Source organism: Lipotes vexillifer, unplaced genomic scaffold (assembly GCF_000442215.2).
Source record: "Lipotes vexillifer unplaced genomic scaffold, Lipotes_vexillifer_v1.1 scaffold1321, whole genome shotgun sequence".
Lineage (NCBI taxonomy): Eukaryota > Metazoa > Chordata > Mammalia > Artiodactyla > Lipotidae > Lipotes > Lipotes vexillifer.
The window spans coordinates 379,786-399,038 of NW_006785943.1; the positions used below are offsets into that span (position 1 = coordinate 379,786).

The window sequence follows — 19,253 nt, forward strand, 5'->3', positions numbered from 1 at the left end:
GGGGGGGGGGGGGGGGGGGGGGGGGGGGGGGGGGGGGGGGGGGGGGGGGGGGGGGGGGGGGCGAGGAGGCGGGAGGCGGAGGGACCCTGCAGGACCGCCCGGAGCGCCAGGCTCGTCTCCGCAAGGAAGGGCAGAGGAGAGTTGGACCGCTCCGTCCGGCGGGGTCCTAGATCTGCCGGTCTGTCGGGACTGGCAGGCACTATGGGCGAGGGTGGTGCCTGTCCCCACCCCAGAGCCCCCATCTCCCACCCTCATTAATCACATTCCCCTGGTTGTCCCTTGAGCCTTGGAATGAACTTCAACTAGAGAAAGTAGATAGTAGTTTTTATGAGCTTGTTCCATCCCTACCCCCCGCCCCCCGCAGAAAGTCTAAAGTCTTTCTGCTGAGAAAGTCCTATTAGCAGCTGTAGGGCCATTTTTTCTTTTTTGCAAATCTGAAAAAAGGAAGAATATGATTTATAAGAGTCTGGGTGTGAGATAAATAAAACAATGAACATCTCCAATGAAGGAAACATGCACAGGGGTTGCTTCAAGGGAGTGGAGAGGATGATCAGACCTGCCTGCAGCAACCTGTCAAGCACCCAGTGGGACCAGGTTCTTCACTTAGGTCATCACCCTGCCAAGTGGCAGGTTGTGGGCCTGCCATTTTACAAATGGGGAAACCGAGGCTCCAAGAGTTGATGGTAACGTTCCCAGTAAGCATGCAGAGGGAGTCTGAACCCAGGTTTGACCTACTGCACTTGCTCACCCTGCTCTTTTGCAGCCCGAGGCACTTCGGTGTGGTCAGAGCCTGTTAGGGCTGGCCTGTCAGATACGAGCTGTCTTATGTTTCCCTCCCTCAGACAGGAGGAAACCTAGTTCTCACCCAGACTCTGCCTGTGAGGCTCCTGGGGAAGCAGATTCCTGGAGTTCTGTCTTGGGATTTGACTAGCAGGTCTGGGTATGGCTCTGGAATCGGCACCTACAGGGCTTCAGGGTGACCGCTCAGGGTGGGCACTGAATCTGCATGAAGGTTAGCAGTGCCAGCAGACACTGTCTTTTCAGATAAAGCAGATCTTTGTCAGTTTATAAATCAGCCCCTGTCTGGATGCCCCTTGGGTGTGCTTTGAGGCAAATGTCTGAGAAAAGACCCTGCATGGTTGCTATTTGGAAAGTTAAGCCCCTGGCTTTGGGATAAAGGTGTCCAGCCTCTGTGATGGCCTATCCTTCAGGTGTGCAGGAACCACCTCATCTTTCTGCCCATCTGAGCCACCTGGAGAGTGGCAGGACCGAAGGCCCTAGTATTAGACCTCAGACCCCACACTCTTGTCCCGGGCTGGGTCTCCAGTGACCCTCCTTTGTGGTTCATTCCAGAAGGCCTGAGATGTGAAAGGCACTGGCCTGGTCAGTTATAGACTAATGTTTGGTTCTAGTCCTACTGCGGATTCACCATGTGACCTAAGCCAGTAGTTCGCCCCCACAGGACCTCAGTTTCCTCATCTGTAAAATGGGAGTAGGTGCCCTGCCTCCCAGAGTGGTTAAACATAGTTTTACAGTTTAGTTATAGGTGAAACACTGGACCCAAGCATGGCACCATAATAGTGACTCACCCCCAAATACGGGCTCAGTCTTGGGCTCTCTCTCCATCCTTCGCTCCCTGCAGCCACTTTCTTGGTGAGTTCATCTACTCCTATGGCTCCTGCCGGGCGTCACCTCTGTGAGGGTTTCTCTGCAGTCTTGGTCCTCTGTGGTCCCACAGAGGGGAGGTTGAGGACTGGTGCTGGACACAGAGTGCTGAGCCAGGGATGGTGGGCAGAATTCTAGTTTCCATCGCTCAGTTATTTGATCGAACACAATCTACAGACTGCTGGGCCGGGACTTTGCAGGTGGAATTAGGCTTCAAATCAGCTGATTTGGGGGGATTATCCTGTATTTGCTGAGAGGTCCTGATGTAATCACAGTGGCCATTCAGAGCAGAAGAGGAAAGCGGGAGGCTCAGAGAGAGGAGGCAGAGGGAGGTCAGAGCTCTTTGAACCATGAGAAGGACACTACCCACCATGGCTGGATTTGACGGGGGCCCTGAGCCAAGGACTGTGAGTGGCCTTTAGAAGCTGGGAATGACCCCAGCCCACAGCCAGTAAGGAAACGGAGACCTCAGCCCCACAACCACATGGAGCTGAATTCTGCCAACGACCTCAATCAGCTTGGAAGCAGATTCGTCCTGCGGCATCCGCCGGAAAGGAAGGCAGCCTTGCTGACCTCTTGCTTTCAGCTGTATGAGACCTGGAGCAGAGGAACCAGCCAAATCCATGTGGACTTTTTTTTTTTCCGGGCACACCACGTGGCAAACAGGATCTTAGCTCCCGGACCAGGGGACGAACCTGTGCCCCCTGCGGTGGAAGCATGGGGGTCTTAACTGCTGGACTGCCGGGGAAGTCCCTCCACGTGGACTTCCGACCTCTCTACCTGTGAGGTAATAGATTTGCATTGTTTTAAGCCTCTTAAGTTTGTAGTATTCTGGTCCGCAGCAATAGGAAACCAGTACATCTGGTGAAATGCTCAAGCTGACTGGTGTCTCTGGTGATAGAGGGCTGGGCCTGGTCTCGGGCTCCTGTGCCCCATTTTTGCACTTCTGGAGTCTGGGGAGGGCAAGAGGGGAGAGCAGGCCTTATCCTCCACACCCAGGAGTCATTATCTCCTCTAGGGATGTGTTAGACTCAGTGCCGAGAGCTTTACATGAATGAACTTTCTTAATTCTATTGATGCTTTCCCCCATGACATAGATGAGGTGACTGAGACACTTAAGTAACTCATCTGTGGTCCCACAACTAATAAGTAAGAGAGCTGGGGTTTGAACCCCTGGCTAACTGAGTCCAGAGTTCTCCACAGGAGTGGGCAGCTGCTCCACGGAAGCAGGTGAATGAAACTGAGCCTGGAGGCCTGCCTGCCTTCCTGATTGTCCAGGCCTAGAGTTCCCTGAGGCATCAGCAGAGCTCAGGCATCCAACCAACCGCAGCTCCTGGAATCCTCAGTCAGCGCCTCCTTCTTACTGTTCTAGGAATTATTGCCCACCCCACCTCCACTGATCCTTTTTCTTTAGGCCAAATCTGCTGGTCATTCCCCTCTTCCCCTCAGAACGTTATCCCCTCCCAGGCTATTACCTACGGCTTTAACTGGTTTCCCAGATCACTTGTCAGAGTCAGCATCCTGGCAGGAAAACGCGGCCCCTCACCAGATTCATTATATCTCTGCCCTCTACCTCTAGCATCTTGTAATAATAATAATAATTGCCATAATAATGTACTATTTACAATAACTACCATTTACAGGGATTTTGTTCTTTAACGCTCATAACAGCCCTGTGAAGGTTCTTTGAGAATACACACAGCCACTTTCTGGATAAAGAAATTAGATTTGGAGAAGTTAAGTAGGTCTGCTGGTAGGTGATGGAGCTCTTTTCACACCCACATGCTGATTTTACATAGTAGGTAAGCAGAGGTTTGGTTAAGTGGTTTGGGTGGATGACGGTCTGTAAGGATGCATAAGTGGATGAATGGATGGAAGTAGGGATGGATGGATATACGGGAAAATGGCTTTATGGTTGAAAGACTAAATGGATGCTTGGTTGGAAAGAAGGAAGGATGGATGGATGGATGGATGAATGGGATGGATGGGTGGGGGCTTCCCTGGTGGCGCAGTGGTTGAGAGTCCGCCTGCCGATGCAGGGGACACGGGCTCGTGCCCCGGTCCGGGAAGATCCCACGTGCCGCGGAGCAGCTGGGCCCGTGAGCCGTGGCCGCAGAGCCTGCGCGTTCGGAGCCTGTGCTCCGCAACGGGAGAGGCCACAACAATCAGAGGCCCGCGTACCGCAAAATAAATAAATAAATAAATAAATAGATAGATAAATAAATAAATGGAGGCAGGGTCAGAAGAAGCCTCGCTGAGGGATGGATGGGTGGGTGGATGGATTCGATGGGTGGGTGGATGGATGGATGGGTGGAAGGATGGATGGGATGGATGGATGGATGGATGGATGGATGGATGGGGATGGGTGGAAGGATGAATCATTGGCTATAGAGATGAGTGAGCAGAGAGTTTATAGAGTGGGAAAGGTAACAAATGCAGGAGGTGTTTAAGTCTTCATCAAAGAGCTACTTTGGGTGGATTGTAATATGAAGTTGGACCTCTTGCTAGCTCCATTGGTGATGAGGAGACATCCTGTTTAGCTATCTTGGTTATTTCTCTTGCCCTGAGTCAGAGAAGTCAGCCTGACAATGTCCTCCAACTGCATGAGAAGGCGTTGTTTGTACCCTAAGAAGTCAGGGAACATGGGAACCACCACTGGTTTGGTTTTAAGCCCTGAAGATGCTGTATTCACATCCAAGGAAGTGTGAAGGCTTGCAGAAAAGTCCAGAAGCTGTGTTTCATTATGGCCAGGATTGGGGTGAAGGCAGGAAGGTTATGTTGAGCAAGTATAGGGTTTGATCATGTCATTGTTTTGTTTCTTCATGTGTGGTATTTTGTTCATCATAGGTTTTTGCATTAATTTTTGTTATTTTAAAATATTACATGAAAATACTATGCAATAAAAATATCATGACTGAGTTTTTTGGACCTCCCTTAAATGTTGCACCTGAGGGGGTATGTCTCATTTCTTTCACCCTCGTCCTGGCCCTATGACGGGGCACCAGTTTCTGGACTTTTCTGTAAGCCCCTGTACTCCCGTGCAGGGGAAACTTATCCCTGTTCGGTTGGCTACACTCTTGCATCTGCGGGAGGCAGGAACTCAGGGGCTGGAGTCCAGAGCGTGTCTGCCTCCAGGGCCTCCTTCAGTCACTTGTTGTTCACACATTCTCCCTGTCTACACTCCTCTGTTGTCACTTAAGACCTTCTATGGTATATCCCTGCTCTGTTTGCAGCGTCCACTGCCACTGCACTCCTCACCAGTCCACAGGTGAGCTCCCTGTCCTGGGCACAGCCCTACCTCCACCCCCTCCTCCTGCCTTGTCCTCTTGCCTCCACAGAAACTTCCTCTTCCTGATCTCCTGAATTAATCATCTGCCTCACACACTTGATGCTCTGTCCTCTACTATTTTGGAGAGTGTCCTGCAGGGCTGGTTGATTTTCAGCCAGTTTGCACCCTTTTGGCCGTTAGTCTGAGTGGTCAGTACTCATGCCATACTGGTGGTTAAATATTTTGAAAATCAGGTTTCCGGTATCTTGCCCTCCTCTGTGAAATGGAGGTAAAAATACCCAGGAGCTCGAGCTCAGACACAGAGCCTAACACGCTGCAAGCTGGACAGAAACGGTAGCAGTAGCAGTCGCTGTTGTTATTTATTGAGTCAGATAATAAAACGCTGGTGGCTTTAAAGGTGATATGTGAAGGGCTTCGGATCCTGGCTGAGAGACGTTTGGAGGTGCTGTACTCCCCTTCTGATGAGGCTTCCGGGTGCCATGAGAGGGCTGGAGAGAAGCAAGAATGGGTGTACGGGTTTGTGGGTGGACACGAGGCTTGGCGGGAACCAAAGAGAAAGCACAGCAGTTGGGGCCGTGGGGAGGCTCCAGACCTGGAAGGCGAGCAGCCGGTTTGCCAGGACCCTGTCCCGTGTGAGCAGGACATACCTGACTTCCCTTGCCGGCAATAAGAAATGGGCCTTGACTGTCTCTGGGCCACGAGTCACTTGATCTGAGTGTGGGTAGTAATTGCACACTAAACATACATTATGGCGTGTGCTGTGATCAGTGCTGATAAGGGGCTGTCTGACTGAAAATAGAGTCAGGTGGGCCAGAGGGAGTCTGCCTGATTTCACCATCAAGCCCTGTTGTGGTACCTCTGGGTGACTCCCCGGCCAGCCACTCAGGGACCCTGGCAGGCCCCTCCCACCTGCCACCTGCCTGGTCCCCTCTCTCCCTGGACGCCTCACCAGACTTGCTCAGCCATCGCTCAGACTGTCCCTCATCTGAGACACCCAGGCCCCCCACTCTTTGCTCAGCTAGAAACCTTGGGTTTCTAGCCCTTCAAGGCCCAGTTTGGGACAGTGCCTCTAAGAAGCTCTCTCTGAACAACCCCCTGCCCCCCTTTCTTTTTTTACTGTTTTTTTTTAATTTCAAATGAAGTGAAATCAATATAGTATACAACTAATCATTTTAAAACATATAATTCAGAGTTATCCCACTAACTGATATAATTTCTGATCACATCTGGAGCACTTTTTAATGAGCAGACAGTTACATTCAGTTCTTTCTTTTTTTTTCTTTTGAGGTGAAATTCACATAACATGAATTAACTATTTTATTTATTTTTATTTTTTAATTTTTGGCCACATCACGTGGAATGCAGGATCTTAGTTCCCCAACCAGGGATGGAACCCATGGCCCCTGCAGTGGAAGCATGGAGTCTTAACCACTGGACCACCAGGGAAGTCCCATGAATTAACCATTTTAAAGTGTAGAATTCAGAGGCATTTAATGCCTACAGAACACTGTGCAACATTGTGCGGTACCTCTCTCTAGTTTCAAAACTTTTTTTTTTTTTTTTTTTTTTTTTTTGTGGTATGTGGGCCTCTCACTGTTGTGGTCTCTCCCGTTGCAGAGCACAGGTTCCGGACACGCAGGCTCAGCGGTCAGGGCTCACGGGCCCAGCCGCTCCCCGGCATGTGGGATCTTCCCGGACCGGGGCACAAACCCGTGTCCCCTGCATCGGTAGGCGGACTCTCAACCACTGCGCCACCAGGGAAGCCCCACGCCAGATCTTTAGTTGCTGGTACGTGGGATCTTTTAGTTGCGGCATGTGGGATCTAGTTCCCTGACCAGGGATTGAACCCGGGCCCCCTGAATTGGGAGCACAGAGTCTTAACCACCAGGGAAGTCCCAAGGCAGGGACCTTGACTGCATTGTTCATGGCTAAGTCCACAGTGCCTAAGATGACCCGAAACAGTCAGGGCTCTACAGATAGCTCATGGTTAGCAAGTGCTTGTCCTGTGCTCATCACCTCGGTGGCAGCTTGTAGCAGCACACTGAATCCTCCCAGCAACCTTAACTGCTTTTCTGTGTCTGACGAAAACAAGCAGTCTTGGAGCCTGTTGGCTGCAGGTCCCAGGGAAATGGGTCTTGCCTCCCAGTGGGCCTCGTGCCTCTCACTGAGGGTTGTGTTCTGGGCCCACCCTTCATGGGTGGTTGTGAGGAGGGGTCTGGGGAGGACCAGGGTGCCTTCCCTGGGGGCATGCCCATACTAGCTCTTCCCCAAACAAGTGTATTCTTTCATGCTTCTGGGATCTCGCTGGTCCCCCTGCCCGGCATGCCCTCCCCGCCACCTGCTTCTGGAAAATCATCCCTACTTATCCCACACCATCCTCACACCTCTGTGGAGCTTTTTCCAATCCCCTCACCACTGTCCTTTCCTCCGTGGTGTCCCCAAGGCACTTCGTGCACCATCCTGTGACAGCGTGGCTCAAACGGTCTGTCTCTCTAGTAGCTTAAAGATGGCTGCACATTCTTTGTGGCTCTTCCCATCAAGAGAAGGTGCTTGATTCTCTTCCCCTTGTGACCAGGCTGGCCTTGGTGATGTGCTGGACCAATAGAACACTGTGGGTGTGATGTTCTGGGAATTCTGAGCCTAGGTCAGAAGAAGCCTTGCAGCCTCTGCCTGAGTCTCTAGGAAGGCTGCTCTTTGGACCCAGCTGCCATACTGTGAGAAGCCCAAGCCACGTGGAGAGGCCACGTGTGGATGCTCTGGTTGACAGCCCCAGCTCAGCCCCCAGCTATGGGAGAGCACCATCTTGGACACCCCGTCCAGTCGAGCCTTCAGATGACTCCAGCCTCAGCTGCTCTGTGACTGGCACCTCACAAGGGACTCCAAGCAAGAACCACCAGCTGGGCCCAGTCAACTCACGGAACTGTGAAAGATTGTTTTCAGCCATCACATTAAGTTTTGGAGTTATTTGTTCCTGCTGCAATAGAGAACATCAGCAGTCTCCCTCATCAGACTATGAGTACCCCCCAAAAGCAGGGATTCTGCCCTTATCACTCTAGATCTCTGGTCTGAGTCCAGGGCCTGATAAGGACCAAGTGCTCATCAAATATCCCTTGCGTGAATAAATGAAACCCATTAAAATTCCACCGTTCACCCTGAGATAGAATAGATTTATTAGCAAGAGGTAATCAGGAAACATATATTTTTACAAAAATGGAAATTTCTTTTTTTTTCCAAACAAGCTGTAAGTTGAAATATTGTAGGACTTGAAATAGAATTCTCATACCACTAGGTATTGCTTACAGCAAAAGTTGTCTGTTTGTCAGAGTGGAGCATGCCTGCCACTTCAGAGTTAACCTGTGTTTTCTATACTGTACAATGTAAAAAATAGATGGTAATATTCACAGAATAAGCACTGCAGTACTATATTCCTGCTAGAAGGCATTTAGACAGGACTACAGTATATGCAATAAAAACACTTGGTTATTGATTTCCTAATTCTACAGTGTGGTACTATTTTTCACAAGGCATACAGACTTGGAGCATCTCAACGTAAGCTTGTAGTGACCGTTAGGCAGCTCATAGAGGACAAGTGACATTTTTGTGTGTTCCCGACTCGCAGTGAATGCTGGGCAGCCGTCGGCAGAAGTCGACATGACTTTGTGTTGTGATTCTGTTTTCCTCAGGAAGTTCCAGGGCCTTGTCCAGGGTTATCGAGACTGCTAGTCCCGCTACCTGGTTTTATTCTCAGAGCCAGGAGCGACGTGGTGCCTGAACGAGGTGGTGGCCTCAGTGTCGCAGGGCGTGGTTCTCAGCGGACAGGACTCCTTTCCCTCCAGGTCACTGGGAGACACGGAGTTTTGAGACCTGCGATTTTGGCTGAAAAAGCTGCTTTGGAAATTGGCATCACCGTCAGTGGGAAGATTTGTCGATGGCTGGACTTCAGGGTACGGTTCCCCCTCCCGCCTCCCCCCCTACCCCCCACCCTGTTATAACAGCTACATGGAACATGCCGGAGGATGCTGGGTGGCCAGCTCAACCCAGGGGCCTGGGCTGGGGACGGACAGAAGCAGGACTGGTGCCAAAGATTCGTGTATGCACGGATTCTGTTTTCCCTTTGGGGGAGAGTGAGGGGCTGGGAAGAACAGACTAAGAGTACAGTTGTTTCAAAGAAACAGGCACTGCAGGAGACGAGGGATGGGGTGCGTGGACCAAGTCCTAACCGGTGCAGAGATTCATATTTTGGTTCTACAGGAATCTAAGAACAAGAACGGATTTGTATTCTTGGAGAAGCACATACTAAAGAAGAAAACCCAGAGAAACCAAACGACTATGTACAATATCATATAGCATGTGTCCATGGCGGTGGGCTGGGTACAGCTTCAGGTGGGGAGTTTTGGTTCTATTCGGAGAGAACACTTGTAGAGACTTTCTTCGTCCATTACAAAAGATTGGTCCAGTAAATATTGGGTTACCTGAGAAAAAGAAAAGAGAAAAAGGAATGGCAGGGCGATGGGACCTCTATAACACTACGTGGACGTCAGGTGTCTCCAGGGAATCAGGCACTAGGGTGGAGGCGGGGAGGGGTGTCAGGCTTGCACATGAGGCAAAGATGCATTAAGCAGTGTTGTCTCTTTGTATTATTTTTCTTAGTATTATTTTTTGCCTTTTTTGTCTTCACAGTAATATAAAATCACATATAGTCAAAATTACTCTTGGGCTTCCCTGGTGGCGCAGTGGTTGAGAGTCCACCTGCCGATGCAGGGGACACGGGTTCGTGCCCCGGGCCGGGAAGATCCCACACGCTGCGGAGCGGTTGGGCCCGTGAGCCGTGGCCGCTGGGCCTGCGCTTCCGGAGCCTGTGCTCCGCAGCGGGAGAGGCCACAGCAGTGAGAGGCCCGCGTACCGCCAAAAAAAAAAAAAAAAAAAAAAAAAAATTACTCTTGACCACCGTTTCTTTGGTTGAACATTAGGTGAAATATTTTGGGCTCATATTAAAAAATGATCTCTATCTACATGTCTAAAATGTCAATTGTAGCATCTAGGTAGTGGATGTACGGGTGTTCACAATTCTTTCAATGTTTCTGTATGTTGGAAAAACGTAGTTAAACACCAGGTTTATGTAACACCGAGAGAGATTCACCCAAGAGAAGACAGTGGAAACTGAGGCCGTGTAAGGAAAGAGCCTCCCTTATTTTTCGTCTCACGAGGCTCACTCCAGGGCAAAATCTCAGAGTGGAAAATCAGGAAGAGTCACCTCGTGGACTCCATCCCTCTCCTTCCTCCTCCCTCCCCAGTTCACACTGCTCTCAAGTGTTTTGCTGGATTCCCGTGTGTTGAATGTACGATGAGAGATCAGAGCCCAGATCTCATAGGCAAGCCCCACCCGCCCTTCGAAAAGAATCTTTCCAAGGCTCATTGACTTGTCAGTTGTTTGGAGCCGAAGGTTCATGTTTTTCCACAGAAACTCAGAGCAGAAAGAAGAAAACACATAATATTTCTTAGCACGTAATTGGGAATCTTCTGATAGCTGCTTGAGAAAAATCAAGTCTTTGTTGCGAGCATCTTTGCTAATGGACCCTCTGCTACTGTGAGGGACAGAACCGGCTTCCTATGATGCTGATCACCAGTCACAGATGAAATGATTATTGTATCTGATTAATGGCTCTCACCCAGCACCTCTAGGAAGACAACCTCAGATACCACCGTCTAGATTAACTCTCATGTCCACTGATAAAGATGTGGCGATTTTACAGCCATGTGAAATAGACCAGACTTTTATAAATAGCTAGTAGCTTCCTGTGAACAGCCCTTTCTAGAGCACAAAACCTCAACCCTCCCAAACACTCTGGGAATCAGCAGACTGGTTAGTTAGTTTCCTCCGTCATGAGCATTTGTTTCCCTAAAAATTTTGCTTTAGCAGGAGACTGGCAGCAAATACCACCAGTGCAAAGCTGTTAAGGAAAAGAGTCTGAAGGGCAGTAACATGTATTTGTATTGCATATGGAGCTCGAGGGCTAGTTTAAGAAGGGGCCAAGGCCTAATACAGTGCCTGGCACACAGTACATGCTCAGTAACTACTTGAGCGAATGAAGGAACAAGATAAAAGTGGCACAATTGGCTAACCCACTGATTTTTCTTCTCTTTGTGGCTATCAGCTCTAAGACAGATAGTGAGTTCACAGAACATGGCAGGAAACGGGGCAAGTCTATCACAAAGGAAAGTAGAAGGGAAAAATACTAAGGGCTTGATTTTCTGGTATGTTCAGGAGTGTGTCTGGAGCTGGATATTTTTTGTGAACTTCAAACTAGGAGGTTAAGAAGCTGGATGGAGAGCAAATACATCTCTGGGCAGCGTAAAAAAGTCATAGGATTCGGAGCCAGAGTCTGGATTAGCAAGTCCCAGTTATTTTAACTGTAAAATGGGGCTAACGGCACAGGGTTTGAGTAGTGAAATGAGACTAATATGCCAACCTCTCTCCATACAGCCCCACCATCTTTTAAAAAATGCCTATTAATCCAGTCCTGTAAGCTCCTTTCAGGGCTTCCCACTCTCCTTAGGACACGGCTCCAGATCCTTCTAGAAGCCCACAGTCCCACCTGGTTCAGGCTTGTCTGAGGCTACTCATAGCAGCCGTCTGCGGTCTCTGTGCTTCTCAGATGGGCCCTGTCCCCCAACCCCAATACAGGCCCCTGGATTCACACTCTCACAGCACTCTCTGATTCCCGAATGTACGAGGTGTTTTTTCCCCACCTTGTCTATAGCAGCAAAAGACTGAAACAACCTAAATGTCCATCAGTATAGAGGATCAAATAAGTACATGAATTTCTCTGCAGCCGTAAGGAAGAAGCAGAATGCCTCTGCCTCAACAGGAAATATCTCCAAGCTATGTTATTAAGGGAAAAAAGAATGATGCTGAAGCAATGTATAGTATGCTACAGTATACACTATAGTAAAAAAAAGTTGGGGTGTGTTTGCATACACACACAAAAAATGGGTGATACGGTTGGCTTTGGGAGGGGAACTTGGAGGCTGGGGGACTTTTTGCTGTGTGCCCTTTCTAGCTGTGAATTTTGAAACTGGTGAGCAGTTTGAAAAGATGTGATAAACACTGCCTCTCCTGCCTCAGGGGAGGTCAGACATGATTATAAACCATCCCATGGCAGGTAAAAATCAGACAGGAGCTGAAAGATTAGCACAAGAGCAGTCCAAAGAAGAGGGAGCTCAGGGCGGGCCAGGGGCCAGGGGACAAGAAGGGTTTCCTAAAAGAGAGGGCCCAGGGAACTCAGGGGCAGAAAGTGGTTGGGTGTGGAGCGGAAAAGGCAGGAAGGAAGGCAGTGCAGCCAGAGCACTTGTGAAAAAGCGGAAGTGACTGAAAATGCTGCCAGCTTACCTTTGCTTGGTGCTCTATTTTGTAGGCAGTTTGTTGAAACTGGCGAATCTCTCGGATGATATGGGATATCTGCGGGAAGGAAGGAGAGGTTTGGAAGACAGTTTTCTCTTAGTATCCCCTCCCCCGACCCCCCCTCCCAACCCGTGCCACAGAACAGAAGGGACATCAACAGCCATGTCTGCAGTCAGTCTCTTAATTCACCTCCTGGGACACCCCACTGAGGCAGCGAGAGTTTCTTTAAACCAGAAACCTGCCTCAAAGGCTGACACTTGGTAAGAATCTATAAATCTACAGGTTATAAGTTATAACATAGAGTATTTGTCCTTCTCTGACTTATTTCACTAAGTATAATACCCTCTAGGTCCATCCACATTGTTGCAAATGGCAGAATTTCATGCAATTGATTTATTTATTGAACTATAGTTGATGTACAATATTATATAAGTTACAGGTGCACAATATAGTGATTCACAATTTTTGAAGGTTATCCACTTATAGCTATTATAAAATATTGGCTATATTCCCCGTGTTGTACAACATAATCTTGTAGCTTATTTTATACATAATATTGGGTTGGCGAAAAAGTTCGTTCGGTTTCAAGGGAAGACACATTTTTCATTTTTACGAAGAACTTTACTGAACAACGTATTCAGTAACCGAACGAACTTTTTGGCCAAAGCAATAGTTTGTACCTCTTAGAATTTCCTTCTTTTCTATGGCTGAATAACATTCCTCTTTCTCCGTGTGTGTGTGTGTGTGTGTGTGTGTGTGTGTGTGCGCACGCGTGTATACACCACATCTTCTTTATCCAGTCACATAATCTTTAAAAATACTGAATTACTATGTCATATACCTGAAACTATCACAATATTGTAAATGAACTATACCTCAATAAAAAAGATGTATATTCTGAAAGGTAAAAGGTATATTTAGTAGGATCACATGACAGATGATGAAGAAAGAATTGTTTTAAAGACTCAGAGACGATACAGTAAAAGAAAATTACCAATCATTTTCTCTGAGTAATGAAAATAAATGAGTGATTTTTGTTGCTAAAAAAAAAAAAGAATCTATAGGTTAATTATACTATGTGATTAAGAGAAAAACATATCATTTGATCAGTGGTGCTGGCTTATCCAACATCCTAAAACAGCCCCCCTCAGTTCCAGCAACAGCTAAAGGCCTCTGCCACTTTCTACATGCCCACCATGTGAAAGACCACACAAAGGGGCTCCCCCATCCTGTTCCCAGGTCAGTGCTGCCAACTTGCCTTTGACAGAGAAACCTTACCTATTGAACAAAATCTTAGGAGGAACCCCGTGACACAGAACCGATACAAATAGAGGCTCTCTAGTTGGAGTGAGAAGGCGAGAAGGTTGGCTGGAAAGCTGGCTCCCTGCTGGAAGGATCCTCATCTCCCCTCCCAGGGCCTAGACTCCTCTGGGGAAATTGGAAACCTACTTGCTTAGGAGGTGCTGCAGAAATGATTTTGCTGCGGCCACATAACGCAAGTGCTTATCTGAACAATAATGGATGGGGTGCGAGTAAAGGGGCAGGCTTTGGAGTCTGACAGACTTGGGCCCCAGACCCGCTCTGCCTTTTCCTTAGGGGTGACCTTGGGCTGGTCATTGATTACTCCAAGCCTCAGCCTGCTCACCTGTAAGGTGGAGAATAATAAGAGCACCCAGCCCTCAGACTGTGGGCATTAAAGGAGCAGATGCAGGTAGCGCTGGCTCAGGGCCTGCCAGATGCTAGCTGCTCGTTTGAGGAAGTGACTGTTCTTACTGGAGAAGCCGGGTTCAGGCTCCCCAGTGTGTGTGCTATGTCCAGTCGGCCAGGACCGTCGGGCACAGCTCGGGTGAGCCTGGGGCTTGGGTCTGGGTTTTGATGTTCCCCCCACCCCTGCCCCGCTCTGCTGTGGGGAACGCACCATTCTCATCTTGGAGAAGTTGACCAGGCCGTCCTCCGTGTAGTTGGGCGTCCCCTCTTCGATGAAGGCCAGGTCAGTGAGGTACATCCCCAGGTAAGGGACACAGGGTGGGTCACAACTTTGAAGCAAATGGCATTAACAGAAGTTTTTCACTTAAAAACTCGAGCCTCTACCAAGAACAGAACACCCCGCATGCATCTCTCGCTTTGCTGGAGGGAAAGGGATTTCTATTCGCCAAGAGTAATAGCAGCTCTTGGGGCTCGGATTGCCAGCTGGGTGTGAGGGTCAGTCCTCCGGGGTGGTGGGGGTGACATGGTGCCTGCTGGGGCCTGGGGCGTCTCATTCAATCACCCCTCCCACCCCAAGCCAGAAGGTCCTCCTCTACCTCTCTGCTCTCCCTCCCAGATGGAGCCCTGGGGCTTGGCCGCCAGCACCCTCCCAGCTCGCCTTTCCTTTCTGTCTCTCCACTGAAACTCTCCATCCCAATCCCGCCGTAGAATCACATCCTGGGGGGCTTCACAGCACCGTGCCCTTTGCTGCCAGTCACCACCAGCCACCCCACCGAGCCCCTTGTCTCTTTCTTTCCCCAAGACTTCTCTCCCTTTACTTCCTCCCATTGGGATCTCTGCCCACCCAAGCACTGGGCTGCCAGCGCAGGGAACCCTTGCCCTCTGAGATCACCATCCTGGATTTGGCTTCTGGGCGGGGGCGCTGGGTGACACGGCTCCCACGATCGGTGGTTCCTGGGGGATGGCTTTCGTGGGGATGGTACTCAGCAGTATGGGCCGGACCTCTCTGATCTGTGGCTCTGCAGCAGGGGCTCCCGTTACTGTTCCTGGTGCCTCTGCGTGGGGTGCTAGGCTAAGGGGGTGACTCTGTGATGGGTCCAGTGGTCACTCTACTCTGGCACAGCTCCAGATAGTTCGCCCAGGGGACTCCTCGAACAGTGCTCCGGAGCCTTCTCTCAGCTCAGCACGCAGGTACAGGGACCTGCCTTTCTAGCCCATCTCACCTTTGTCTCCTTGTGGCAGTCCTGCCACTCCAGAGGAAGGGGAGGCAGGGAGGATGGTAGAGCAAGAACAGAAACCTGGCCTCTGTCCCTTGCCTGCTTGCTGTGTGACCCTAGGCCAGTTCTTTCCCTCTCTGGTCCTCAGGTTCCCCTCGTACCAGAGAACTGATGTTAGCTAAGACAATTTTAAGTGATTTGAGAGTTGATTTTAGGTGATGCCCAGACACTGTTTAAATAAATTGATTCATATGATAAGAAACATTAGATTTTCACTCCCCCCTCCCCCCCCCACCACTGCTCAAGGAGAGAGCTCATTTGGTGACAGCATAGCTTTGACACTTTCTAACACGTGCCGTTTTCCTCTTTTTTTCTTTTTGAACAAATAGTAACAGGTCTCACTCAGGAAACACCAGGATCTGGCCAGAATTAAATAATATTATTTTGATTTCACTGTATTTATTTTTTATGCTAACCTGTGTATTTATGGCAAATACGCTGGTTTCCCATTTGCTGTCATGATATAGAGTTTTCCTTCTTATTTAAATGTATTTCTGGGAAATAGTGAGTTAATTTAAAGGAGACCATTAAGTAAATGCAAATATAGCTGACACATGGATACGGCAAAGTCTTGAAGGAGGTGGATGCTTGGAGTTTGGGAAACAGTGAGCAGGAGAAATGTTTTTTGAACTGTCGGTCTTGACCCTTTCATGGGTGTTAAAACCAATTTGGTGAGTGTTGACCAGATTTTTTTTTTTAATTAAAAAAAAGAGAGAATAGAGGATATCTGGGTTCATTGCATGGACTAAAATTGCTTTGTGAAATTTTTGTTCCTGTTATGCATATATGCATTTGTATATAGGGTCACACTGTCAAATGTAATTTTTTTTTTTACTGTGAGTTGTGAAAAAGAAAAAAAAGCAAGAATCATACTGGTCACTGGCAGACCTCTCTGGGTCCTTCTGGCCATTACAGTCCATGACTGCTACATGCCTGGCTTTTCATTTCCTTTCCGTCAAACTCCAAGTCTGGAGCACAGGCTGGTGGATCTGACAGAGAAAGAGTTCAAAGGTCTGAGTAGCCACTCTGGAGCTGGACGGCTGAGGTAGTGTGCTGACCGGCAGGTTCTGGGGGGCGCTGCACTCCCCCTGCCCTTGATGGGAACCAGGTAGCCTACAGAGCTCGAAGGACCTCTTATCTCAGATAGAGGCAGAAGGGGAGGCCGGGTGCTGCTCGCTGCCTGTGAATGACTGAAGGACGCAGGGTGTTTCTGGATGCCTCACAGGGGCTCTGACCACCCAGACCAGTGAAAAAAGTCTGGGAGTCCTTTGGTCTCCCAGGGATGTGGATCTCCCTGAGGTGTTTACTGGGGTTTCTGATCCAGTTGTGGAAAGGTGATGGACGGGCAATTTAGTCACTGCAAGTGGCACTGCCAGCCCCAGCACCAAACTCTGTTCCTGTTTACTACCTTCATGATGAGGGGTCCAGGGAACACCACCCTTAATTCAGTCATGTACACACACACACACACACACACACGCACACACACGCACACCCAACCAACCAAAATCCAGAGCCACATAGGTAAATATATGGGGCTGTCAGAGTGGCCAGTGTAGGGGGCGGTGGGGACAGGTGTGGGGCACATGGGGCTGGAGGAGGGCCCCCAAAGGGCACCACTGCCTGGAGACAGACCATGCTGAGCATCTGAGCGAGCAGGGGAGCACGGTAGGGGCTTCGTGTAGGCAAAACACCCAACCTATGGCTAGCTCTGAACTTTCCGTGTGGGCATCTGACCCCTGTCAGGAGGGATCCAGCCTTGCCCTGGATCAGGGCGGGGCCAACAAGGCTGAAATTGTGTGCGTGGGGGGGGCGCTTCCTCTTTCGGCAGAGCCCCGCCATGCCTGTGTCTGACGTTTCAGGGAGCAGAAAGAAAAGTGCCCCGTCCCCCATCCTAAAAGCTGCTCCTGGCGTTCCGGGCAGGCCTAGATGTGGTGACACCTGGCATCGGGATCTTGTCTGTGGTTGTTCGGGGCCCCCGCACTTGATGTTTCTACCAAGAAATTCCTGCTAATGTCAAGGGGGATGAAAGAAAGTAACTGGTACCGGCAACTGAAAGCGAGATGCAGCTGCCCGAGGGGCGCTCCACCTGACCCCAGGAAACGGGCGGTGACGGCACGGGTCAGCCCTCTCCTTCACCCCGTCACAGCCGTGGGATGGGCTGCTCTCTCTTATAGGTCTCAGTTCTGGCATGGGGTGCAGGGAAATCAGGTACTCAGGTTATGGAAAAAAAAGTTATTTTTTCTTTCTTTTTTTTTTTTTTTTTTTGGCACTGTGTTGGCAGTGTGGGTGGGACTCGGGGTCCAGTCTTGCTTTCTGCCTCCTGGATACTCCCTGCTCTGTTGTCTCATTAGCAAGAGACTGGGCTTTGCTCTGTGGCCACAGACAGAAAATAAAGATGGAAACGGGTATTTGGCCTTGTCGGAGCCCCTGAGACTCTGGAACTCCAGGACTCTGGATCCATCATATCCATGTAGATAGATGGATGTTCCCCCCGTTTGGAGGTGGCTGCGTGGTGACCTGCTGGTACACTAGCAGACTCGCCCCTCCAGAGCTGTTCCCATCCTCCACTGACGGGAACAGAGGGGAAGGGCTTTCATGGCAGCAGCTAACAGTGAGAGCCCGGCCCCTGCGTTCCTTCTGTGGGCATCCTACTCAAGCTAAAGACAAAGGTGCAGATGAGCCCGTCAGAGGAGACGGACGGGCAAAACCGGAACTGGCCCCCAAAGAGCTGGTGACCACATTTTACTGCTGAACGTAGTTAGCCCTCAGCCAAATGTTGTTGGCTGGAGCTGTGGGAAGGTTCTGGTCCCTGGGCGGCTGAGAGGAGGGGACAGTCTCATGGGTTGGACAAGGGTGTGGTTTGGGGAATGAGAAGGGGAGATAACGTCCATCTGGGGGCGCCCGGGCAGGGGACTGAAGCATTGTAGGTGGGCCAGGGGATATTTAAGAGAGTGGCCAGGGACGGGAGGGAGGATTTGGGGGTAAAGGGAAAAGGTCACGTGCTAGCTCGGCTGCTGGCACAAGGCTGAATGATATAATGACAGGCAAAAAAGGATGCCCAGGACCTCAGAATGGGTCTGAGGACCTACGCAGTGGGGTTCGTCACGGGCTCCTTGTCTGGGCGGGTCACCAGCTGTGCCCACCACCTCACTCCACTCCCTCTGGCCCATCCCCTGCCTGGTGAGACGACCCCCAAACCCTGACACAACACTGCTCTAAGTATAAACCTTAGTGCCTCTGAAGAAAGAGTGCAGACACGTTTGCCCCAATCTGTCCTTCCCCTGCCTGGCTTGGCCTATATCTCCATAAGGCAGGAACCCGGTTTGCATAAAGGTCTTAGCACCCAGATGCCCGAAGGCCACCTCCGCCCCGTGTGGCAGGGAGCAGAGGCGTCTGGGAGAGGCACTTACATAGGCCCACGGGTAACCTGAAAGAGGGAAGACAGTCAGCATGGGGACTCGGACAGAATGGGGGACCACAGACGCGGTGGAGGCAGCGGCGGCGGTGGGCGAGGAAGCCATGTGAAGGAGGCTGATGGAGCAGAGCACCCTGCGGGCGGACGGACAGGTTGGTGAATGCACGGGGGGGTCAGCTCCCCGCAAGCACAGTCCACGGGGGCTCCGCGGAGCCCAGGCGGAGGAGAGACGGCCGGACAGCACAGATGGGTGGAACATCTGTCTGAGGACACAAATAAAGTGGAGATGGTCAAGGCAATGGCACACGGAGCCGGCACAAGGGACAGACCAGGTACGGCAGGAAGAAAACGAGAAAGGCAGACGAGGCTGGCAGGGCGGGTGTGTGGTGTGTCAGAGCCACCGGCGAGGCTGGACGTGCTGGGTGGTCGCGGACTTCAGTGGTCTTGTACTGGCAGTGAGCACGTGATCCCTCGCGGAAGGGAGGAAAGGCATTC

At 50.4% G+C, this 19,253-nt stretch overlaps 2 protein-coding genes across 3 annotated transcripts in view; both read right to left on the bottom strand.

The window, feature by feature from the left end:
* CTSH (cathepsin H) overlaps positions 1-8,734 on the bottom strand; it is a 28,705-nt gene extending 19,971 nt beyond the window's left edge. The window contains exons 1-3 of the mRNA XM_007458334.1: positions 8,729-8,734; positions 982-996; positions 736-743 (exon numbers count right to left, since the gene is read on the bottom strand). The gene's annotated coding sequence lies outside the window, so the exon portion shown is untranslated. The remainder of the gene's footprint in view (positions 1-735; positions 744-981; positions 997-8,728) is intronic.
* A 408-nt stretch (positions 8,735-9,142) lies between these two features.
* Positions 9,143-19,253, bottom strand: part of RASGRF1 (Ras protein specific guanine nucleotide releasing factor 1) — a 106,217-nt gene continuing 96,106 nt past the window's right edge. For both annotated transcript variants that reach the window (XM_007458337.1, XM_007458338.1), the window contains 3 exons: positions 14,275-14,392; positions 12,345-12,413; positions 9,143-9,426 (listed from right to left, as the gene is read on the bottom strand). In XM_007458337.1, the coding sequence (XP_007458399.1) occupies positions 9,334-9,426; positions 12,345-12,413; positions 14,275-14,392 (280 nt within the window). In that variant the 3' untranslated portion in view covers positions 9,143-9,333. The remainder of the gene's footprint in view (positions 9,427-12,344; positions 12,414-14,274; positions 14,393-19,253) is intronic.